General features: G+C 40.7%; 1 protein-coding gene across 3 annotated transcripts in view; it reads right to left on the minus strand.

Moving 5' to 3' along the window:
- The window catches only part of fam13c (family with sequence similarity 13 member C), a 20,592-nt gene that overhangs the window by 3,008 nt on the left and 7,998 nt on the right, over window positions 1-9,586 (minus strand). For 2 of the 3 annotated variants that reach the window (XM_032540904.1, XM_032540906.1), the window contains 9 exons: window positions 6,896-7,120; window positions 6,665-6,779; window positions 6,180-6,277; window positions 4,971-5,025; window positions 3,912-4,004; window positions 2,282-2,483; window positions 1,139-1,388; window positions 777-909; window positions 412-493 (listed from right to left, as the gene is read on the minus strand). In XM_032540904.1, coding sequence (XP_032396795.1) covers window positions 412-493; window positions 777-909; window positions 1,139-1,388; window positions 2,282-2,483; window positions 3,912-4,004; window positions 4,971-5,025; window positions 6,180-6,277; window positions 6,665-6,779; window positions 6,896-7,120 — 1,253 coding nt within the window. The remainder of the gene's footprint in view (window positions 1-411; window positions 494-776; window positions 910-1,138; window positions 1,389-2,281; window positions 2,484-3,911; window positions 4,005-4,970; window positions 5,026-6,179; window positions 6,278-6,664; window positions 6,780-6,895; window positions 7,121-9,586) is intronic. The other variant, XM_032540905.1, reaches the window with a different exon arrangement.

Below are 9,586 nucleotides of genomic sequence, written 5' to 3' on the forward strand. Positions count from 1 at the left end.
TGTTCATGTTTCACAAAGAGTTTAACCCGAGCCAGACCGACAACAAATCACATAACATCATGTCACATCCATACAGGGGATCGTAGTTTACAGTTGTTGAAACATGATAAAATATATGACACCGGTATCGGATCAGTACCCGGTATTGGCCGATACGCAAGTTCAAGTATCGGAATTGGGAAGCAAAAAATGGTATCGGACCATCTCTACTTTTCATATTCATACTTTGTTTTTTTCAAGATTATTTTTTCAGCCTTTATTTTTGACCATCCCTGGCTTTAAATCCAAGTATTTTACATAGTAGTGTTTTTTAATGTTGTATTTGCACTTTTATCAAATCTGAATACATCTTTCACCACTGCAATCATTAATTCAAGTGTTTGAGTGTATGTTTAGGGTTATGTAACGGACCTTTAAGCTGCTTGCGACTCTTAATGAGCTCCATCATCAGTCGGGCCACCTCTGGATGTGCCGTCTTGTCGTTGTGAGCCGGCTGAAAAACAACAACAAACTCACACCAGTGACAGAACAGGGTCTCTTCCGTTAAGTACCTGGAACTTTTCATCATTTTAGAACTTAAAAATAACAAATTCACACCCCGCCAGGCATGCACATACAAAAAAAGAAAAAGAATAATCTTTCCAAAGGCTCTGTGAGAGGTGGTTATTGGCTATGAAAAAAGGCAACACTGAACATTACACTCTGAGGCAATAACTTCCAATCCAGTCACGACAGAAGATTCCAGCTGACCAAGCAGCTCTAAATTCTTCCCTCACCTTATAATGCTTCTCCTGTTCAAAACGCTCCTCAAAATGCCTGATCCTCTTCCTAAGGCTGTGAATGTGTCTGTTGAGCACGGAGATGGACACAGAGCCCTCGGCTGGCTCTGTATGTACAGTGCTGCGAGCCCTGGACACAGAAGCATGCATACAGTTCTTTGATGAAAAGGACTGGCAAATGCAACATTCTAGCCACTTAGAAATCCTCCAGTCTGCATCTGTACAGCATTAGTACTGTAATCTTTTCAAACCACTTCTCATTTGAGGCCCAGACATACAGTAAGAACATAACATTTGAGACCATCACATCTGTGAGCCACAATTCCTAAACAAAGTAAGTGAGGAAACAGTTGTCTTACATGCGTATGTGCTGTGAGCACGGTGGAGAAGGGGCTGTATCAGGGTCTAGGTTGTAACGCAGGCTGTGACTGAGGTTGGGGCAGCGCGGTGAGGGAACCGGGCAATCACTCGTCGTAAAACAAGAAAGGAGTGGGCTGGTTTTAGGACCTGGTGAGCTCGGCAGTGTGTCATTTTCTGAAATCCCCTCAAAAAGAATGGCAGTGGAGAGGACAGGACTGGACTCCGGTGAATGAGGGGATGGGGTGTGTACTGTAAGAGAGAGGACGGACAAAATATCAACTTAAATCTCAAATAATTTTGACTATTTCTCATTTGACTCTTTGAATGACAATCAAATATAATTTTTATTTTCCAAATAAAGGAGGACAGAGTCACAAAATGATAGATGTAGGAGAGGGAGGAAAGGGGTAGCGGGAAAAGGTAGGAATAAAACAAAAAGGGAGAGAAAGAGAGGCAGACAAAGAGAGAAAAATGAAAGAAAGACCAATAGCTCTTTCCTATTCAAACTACTCATGAAATATCTTTCCTAGAAAAAAGTTATTTGGTCTACAAATTCAGTACACATCCAAATGTTTTTACGCATGTCTTTTTTAGCTATTACCTCTATGGTTAAAAACACTTTCCTTGCAATGTTTTTAAAGGACAGCAATATAAAATGTATAAAAATATATCAAAAATATTACATGTTATAGAATATAATGTACCAACTCATCATGTTACAGGCGGCCGTGCAGTGATGCAACAGTAACAGCATCATACCTTGGTGCGTTGTTCCTCAACTTATCAAGAAAAGACACACCCAGCGCTGGGAAATGATGAAGCTCATAGCTCGCTGTCAAGATTTATTGGCCTTTTCTTAAATTTCGTGCACCAAAGGAATTACAGCAGCTAGGAAAATGCTCTGAATGAAATCTGATGATAAATTACATTCTATAAATAATGGCAGTAACAGTATATGAAGTGCGGCTCTTGCACTGGCAGGGTTATGGGTTTAATTCCCAGTAAGCTAAAAGTACTGTACTGTGAGCTGCTTTTGACATCATTTGGCTAAATACAATTATGATAATGGGCTTTTACAACCCCAAATAGATGAATAGAAGTTCAGAAATCAGAATATCAGCACTTCATTGCCATTGTCTTACCAGACTGTGATGTGTCGACTTGATCCTGAGCTGGTGGCAACGCTGGCAAGTGGAGAAGCAGCTTGTGGGTCAAATAAAGGCTCTGCTCTTCCGTGCAAAAAGGCTGTTGCTGGTCAGGTAGCTTATGCTGAGCTCGGGGGTCTACCGGTGCAGGCAGGGGTTCCAAGTCACCTTCCAGGGCTTGTAGCTTGAGGGAGGGGCTCTGGAAACAGAAGCAGAACATGGCTTCAGGGATGCAGACGGGCAGCAACAGAAGAAGTCAGGAAGCTATGTCGTAGTTTGCGTGGAGGGAGTCTTCAACGTTTCACATGCTGCTCAGGAATCTTCAAAAGTCCTGTAAAACCATTTATTCTCTCTTATGAAAATACATATTCTGACGCCGAAGCGTGGTTGGGCAGATAGTTGCACGATGAGGTGAGTGGTTGTCTTGTCCTCCTAAGAAAGGAATGAGTCAGAATATAGTGAATATAGTTCTGTGAGCAGGCTGCTCTTGTGGGTGACTAATACACGAGGCACAAACTTCTCAAAAAACAAAAGCAAATCTTTGATTGTCCAAGGTCCCAGTCTATTATAAAAGCAGATATAAATGGTCATTACAAGCAGCGCATGCAAGGTGATGCGTATTTTGCTGCTGTAGCTCGCCGTTGAGTGAATCCCACTGAGTTTTGACAGTCAGTAAGTAAGATTCCTATCGTGCATCAGCACCCAACGTGGGATCCCTGATGAGAAACACGCTGTAATTCCATTAGCAGTATCGCTGCGATTCCAAGATTACCGCATGCTTCTGGGTGTGTGAGTGTGCGAGAGTATATCTTGCCCCCAAAGAGAATACCTAAATCCACATTTTCCATCTGACGGCATTCCCCGCACTTCTGCTGCTAAACTGCATCGATTATTCAACATGCACGGAAGAAGGTGGGCGGCGGGAATACCGCTCATGTTGGTGGATGTGGTGTGCGCACAAGGAAGGAGAGAGGTACTGTATATGACGAGGCGTTTCCACGGCAACGTTTTCAGACCGAGCTAAGGAATCTATTTGATGGAGCTGCTGGGAGTCACGGTTGCCTCTGTGAGATTGTGTGTGTATGTCAGTGTATATGCAATAAATTCTGATGCATGGTGAAAAATAAAATTTGCTACCGAGTTGCACCGAAAATATTCTGAGCTCAGCAGAAAGATTGGAATATAATGCAGATTCCGTTTAGGGCTGTGACATCATTCTCAGCATCATCATCAACAGCAGCAGATAAGGGCTCGGCTTCTCCTTTCTCACCCTCCTTGGCTGTTCATTCATAAAAAATAAAAAAAAACTGCTTTGTGCGTCACGCAAAGGAGGTGGAAGGATGGATAGAGGAGAAGGAGTGAGGCTGTTATTCCTGAAGCAAAACACCCACAGGCAAGCAAGCTCACACCTAGCTTCACATGTACCTTTGTACTAACGCATTTGTGTACACACACACACACACACACACACACACACACACACACACACACACACACACACACACACACACACACACACACACACACACACACACAAGGAATCAGCGGTCCTGTTGTCATAGATACCCTCATCCTAAGAAAGTGTTAATTTGTGCATCTAAAAAGACTGTGGGAAAAGAGAACTTACGTCATGGCTGTTATTCCTGCCTCTGCAATCGTGTCTGTCAGGAGAACCACTACTACATCCTCCTCCTCCTCCTCCTCCTCCTCCTCCTCCCCCCTGAAGGAACAGACAGCATACGCACCGAAGAAGTCTTATTCCCAAAAGCCCACTTACTGACACACACACCAGCATGGTTGCACACTCACACTCCCCCATGCAAAAATGTAGGTTACAATGACACAGAGACATTTCCTGCCCTTTTAAATCCACTTTTTTAACAGACCCAGTTATTTTTTCATTGACAGTTTCTTTAACAAAAGTGAAGAGCAATATATTTTGAAGTTTAAATCATTTTGAAAGTAACTCCTTGGTCCAGGATTACCCTAACTAATTGTTATCATCACACAGCTGTGTGACAATCAAAGCTCAAAAGAGCATCAAGAGTGTATTTTGTTAGTTACTGCTAAACAAAATCTTTTATTAGTAATGTGTTAATCACTCTTTTTATAGTTAATCTGGTAACCCTGGTGTATGCATATATCCATTGTTGTATGACTAGCATCACAACAGCTTCCCTTTTTTCTGTACTGGGAATTTAACCAAGTTAATCACAGCCGTAAATCATGATGTTTCACCCCCCTTTTATAGCATCAAAAAACTAATAAAAAACTAATTTAGGGTCAGAAAAATGAACACTTGAACAAACATCAGCGTAATAAGAACTACCTTAAATTACAGAACACATCTTTGGGATAAAGGTACTTGACTTACTTAAATTTTTTATTTTGGCCCATGTCCGATCTGCTAACATTGAGGAGGCAGGATTTATGACTTATACTGCAGCCAGCCACTGGTGAGCAATCAAGAGTTTTGGGCTTCACTCATACAGTCTATGCATCATCCCCATCCACAAACCAATGGGTGACATCACTGCTGATACATCCATTATTTTTACAGCCTATGGTAGGTGGCTTAAGACTACAAACTCTCAGACCTGTCTATCACTGAATGAATACATTTAAATGAGAGCCAGTGGTAATGTTTTGGAGATGGCAGCCATACACTTCACAAAGACCTGTTTACCTTCTCAGATACTGTGGTTTTGGCCTCTGTCTTGTACTCTGCGCAGCACAGCATGCTGAAAAACAAAATTATATCAACATCAGGCAAATACATTTAAATTGCATTAAATACTAGTTTAAAAGAAAACCTTAAACTGTCTGACGGTCATCTGGCAGTGCCATTTAGGTTATGGCCTATTCATGTCACACTAATGAGGCATAACTAAGATTTGTCAGGTGGCTCTGTAGAGGCAGCGCAAACAAAAAGTCAGCATGCCACCATGCCAGGATCGACCTAGTCTGGATCAACGGAGATATATTTCCAGGATAATTGCCTGACATCTGGCGCGTGATTTTCCTGATTCTTTCAGGGGAATGATTGTACAGATTTACAAAGAAATTGTTAACGGCACTCACTATCTAACTGGAACGTTTTGGGAACGGTAGGTGGTGATTGCTATGAAGTACACACAAAGATACACTGGTAAGAGCAAACTATGTTTAACCATGTAGCCAGTTAATTTAAATACCTCACGTGTACTGTATTGTATGAATAGCTAACTTCATTTAATAGTTTATGTGCGGTTTTCTTTTGCAGGGTGCAAATGTTCCATCAACGCAAGTGTCTTACCAAGAATATTTTGCAAGCATTTTGATTGGTTTGAAGAAAGTGCAAACAACCCACAGCGTTTTTTTCTCCTATTCCAGAATGTATATGTGGTGTAGCCAGACCTTACTCCACAGCGCTGTGGAGATAGGTCTGGCAATGCAAGATAAGGGTCAACCTAATCTACTTAGTTGGTTGTGCGCCCGTGGCAAGTCAATGTTTTTTGGACTCATATCAAAAACGTGACTTTGAGCAGCATACTGCTCTGATAACCTACTTCTCAAATGACTGCAGGGATGAGAGATGAGCTGAACCATGAAGCGTCCACAAGTATAAGATCTAATTAATCTTGACATATTTTAACTGCTTCAAAATTTCTAACACAGCCTCTTTTGTTAACAGTTCTTCTCTTTTACTTGAGATTGTGTTTAAATCGTAGTTACATTTCAAATAGCTGATTTAAGAAAGTGTAACATTTTTGTTCCACTTGGATGTTATCGGTCAAGACCAATGAATAACTGCAGCAACCAGTTATCTTGGCCGATAAATAAAAACAGTGCAAAGAAGAAACAATGGAGGATAACACAACAGCCACAAAACGTCATATTGTGTACTTTCTCTCACCTCTCTGTGTGCTGAGTCTGTGTTTTGGTGTTGCTCTGTGATTCATTTGCTATGCAGCAGTCTAAAGCAGATGATTTCTGCCCTGCATCTTTGGAAGCCTGAAAAAAAATGCAGTCCATAATATATAACCTTCCACTCACCTGTTGAGCTAAACAGTTTTCAACTTTAAACAATAAAAGCACAATTAAGTGCTTTGTTACTTCTTTTAACAACCCAACAGAGTGTATTTTGCAGCACATGCAGGGAGCAGCAGGTGGATATACTGTTTTTAATTAACTACATTTTTATAGAGCTAGCAATAAATGTAAAAGACCATAGAAACAGTTGTCACTGAATGATATTAACAGCTAGAGATATTGAGCTAATAACACAGATTACCGGTAATAGGCAAAAAACAGGGAGAGAAACCTTTGAAAGAAAAAACAAACACTAAAACAAAGAATACGAGGGCTAAAACTAAATCAGACAAAAACAACAAACCACACCGTTGAACAGTTGACTCTGATGGGTGAGTGAGGTGTCCTTTGATTCTCTACCTTTTCCTCTTCTTTCTCCTTTGAGATGGAGGGGAATGGTGGTCTCTTATCCTGTGAAAAGGCCCTGTTGATAAAGAAACACTGAGTAAAATGTAGAGGATTTGTACTAAAGATTTTTTTTTTGTAAGTTTGAGGTTTAAGGAGGAAGTAAAAAGGGCCAAATATTTTGTGTCTTCTCACCCTTGTGTGTCACATTCCAACTCTGGTGACTCTTCCTGGAGGTTTTGGGATGGTCTGCTCTGGTGCTGGTGTTGCTCTGGCCCTGGGTCAGTGGGGCCGGAGAGCACACAGCCTGCCTCTATATGGTCACTGCTCTGCTCCAGAGCCTCCTGGTCTGGAATCAGCTTCTGAATGTCAGCACTGACGTCACAGTTGGTTTCACAACCCTGTGCCAGTGTGTCATGACTATGGAGAGACAGAAAGAGAGAAAGAGAGAGAGAGAGAGAGAGAGAGAGAGAGAGAGAGAGAGTGAGATCGACCGAGGGGTGCACACACAGGCGGAGTGGAGTAGGAAAGGAAATACCACTTACTAATCCTTTCATGGCTTTATTAATAAATACCTCACTAATGCTTTATAGATCAGTAATACTGCATTAATAAATTAAATATAAAAGTTTGGGCTCTGCCCTTTTATCCAGAAGGTAATTGGTTAAACGGTCCATTGTACTTCCTAAAGAACAAAAGGACTTGCTAAAAGACAGTGACAGTATTTTAAAGCAAATGTCTCACTGGAGGAGGCACTGGCAGACATAGGGATTTTCACAACCTGGAAACCCAAATTGTGTTGTTTTTTTTGTATCTATCTCTCAAGGCAAACATAAGTTAAGTCTGGAATGTCCAACAATAAAACGCTGAGAAAACTGCTGGCCTCATTGCCAGGGAAAATTCAGCAGATCATGAATCAGCAGTGCTTAATCGAATGCTACACTATGACACAACTCATGAAGCTCTAATGAGCTGCTCCCAGTGAAAAAAAAAGGACAACTGATTTGCAACGTGACCCAAAAACAGCCCATTGGTCATGTATTAACTGAAAGCGGTGTATGACTCCAGAGCTTTAACCTACAGCAGATGGGTGAGTACAGCAGCAGCAAAAAATGAATCATTTTTCTTCCCTTCCTCAAGCCATCACTATCTTACAGAGACAGACATAAGACAGACAAAAACTGCAGACAACAGCAAGTGTAATGTGAACAATGTTGATATGCAAGATGCACACATTAGCCTCTGCTTCTCAAACCACAGGTGTCTTTTGTGTAGCTAACAGCATGCTAAGAATAGTTTCATGCATCATTGACTACTCTAAAGCAACTACAATTGTCTTCTAAGTCTAAGACCGTCTTGTACTATATCACTCACTTGTGGAAGACTGTAGACCCATGATTGCTGTCACTGACGTTAAAGTAGATGATACCAGAAAACCATCCTTTGCCAAAATGTCTAAACTCACAGCAGTCTAGCATACACATTTACATGTGACAGTGAACAGCTTGCTTCTTTGAAAGGACGGACAAAGCCAAAGACATAACAAAAAGAGAGCACAAATGATCATGTTTCCATGGTCAACAACACTAGTGACATCCTGAGGCAAACAGCTCACCCACCCCCTTCAATTACTGGCACACACACACAAACACACAAGCACGCACGTCGCGTTAGATCAGTTGGAAGAGTGGGCGCACATTTATAGAGGTTTGCTCCTCGATACAGTGGCCGCGGGTTTGACTCTGACCTGCAGCCCTTTGCTGCATGTCTTTCACCTTCTCTCTACCATTTCATGTCTTCATCTTTCCTGTGGAAATAGAGGCCTAAAATGACCCCAAAAAAAATCTTAAAAATGTGTATCAACCAACAAACACCATTAAATAACATATATCCAGACTTGACATGAAAATGGATGATTTTAGGAATAAATGAAATTACTTACATGAAAGAGACATTTATTGAAAAATATTATTGAAGTAAATAGCTTCCTGAAAACCCTGTGTCTTCTTTCTTAGAATTAAATATTGTGTAATTGGTAAGAGACAGAAAACAGACACTTGTTTTGTAACAAACCTTGGGTAGATATAATTAGACTCAAATCAATACTGTGACGTTAGTGGGAAGCATAGAGGTCCAGACATGACGAGACCAAACAGCATGCAAATGCCAGGCATTTTTGGAGAAAGAGCAACATTCCAGTGACAAATCGAAGTCTGGCATGAGCAGAAGAAATTGAAAGGTAAACTGGATAAAAGGACCCTTTTTTTTTTTATGCCAAATTTCACCTGAGACAAACATTTTTAACAAAGGAACCGAGGGAAATGTGGTTACTTCTTCTGGATCCTAAGCTGCTGCTTGTCTTGTCAGGACAGTAAATAAATAAATAAATACAAAAGATTTTTGTTTGCCCTATTAGTACTTAAAAAAACAACACTTAGAAGCAGTGAGAACACAAAAAACTGGCATGGTATATATTCTACTCAAAGCTTGGTACTCAGCAGGTGTGACTAATTTTAAAGGAAAATTCCAGTCGATTCCAACATGTAGCTCTGTTGTTTGTCATTACAAGTGCCTACCAATGTGCAATGATTACTCCCGGGTAAACACAGTGAATCTGACTGCAGTAGATGTGAAAGAAATGCATGAAAATTGTGCTAATTCAGCTGTTTAGTTCTGGTGTTGAGACTGCAGTTAAAGTGTTTAGTGACCGTCTACAAACTACAACACAGAAAAGAGATAAAACTAAAATATGTAGGCGACCAATTTAATGATTAAATAAGGTAGTGTTTCCAAACTTACCTCAATTATAACTTGTCTCCTGCTTACAGCACTTACTTTAACAAAAATATGTATTTGCGCATATGCTTATTTTTGAAAATATGTTTG

This window comes from Etheostoma spectabile, chromosome 17, assembly GCF_008692095.1.
Source record: "Etheostoma spectabile isolate EspeVRDwgs_2016 chromosome 17, UIUC_Espe_1.0, whole genome shotgun sequence".
NCBI lineage: Eukaryota > Metazoa > Chordata > Actinopteri > Perciformes > Percidae > Etheostoma > Etheostoma spectabile.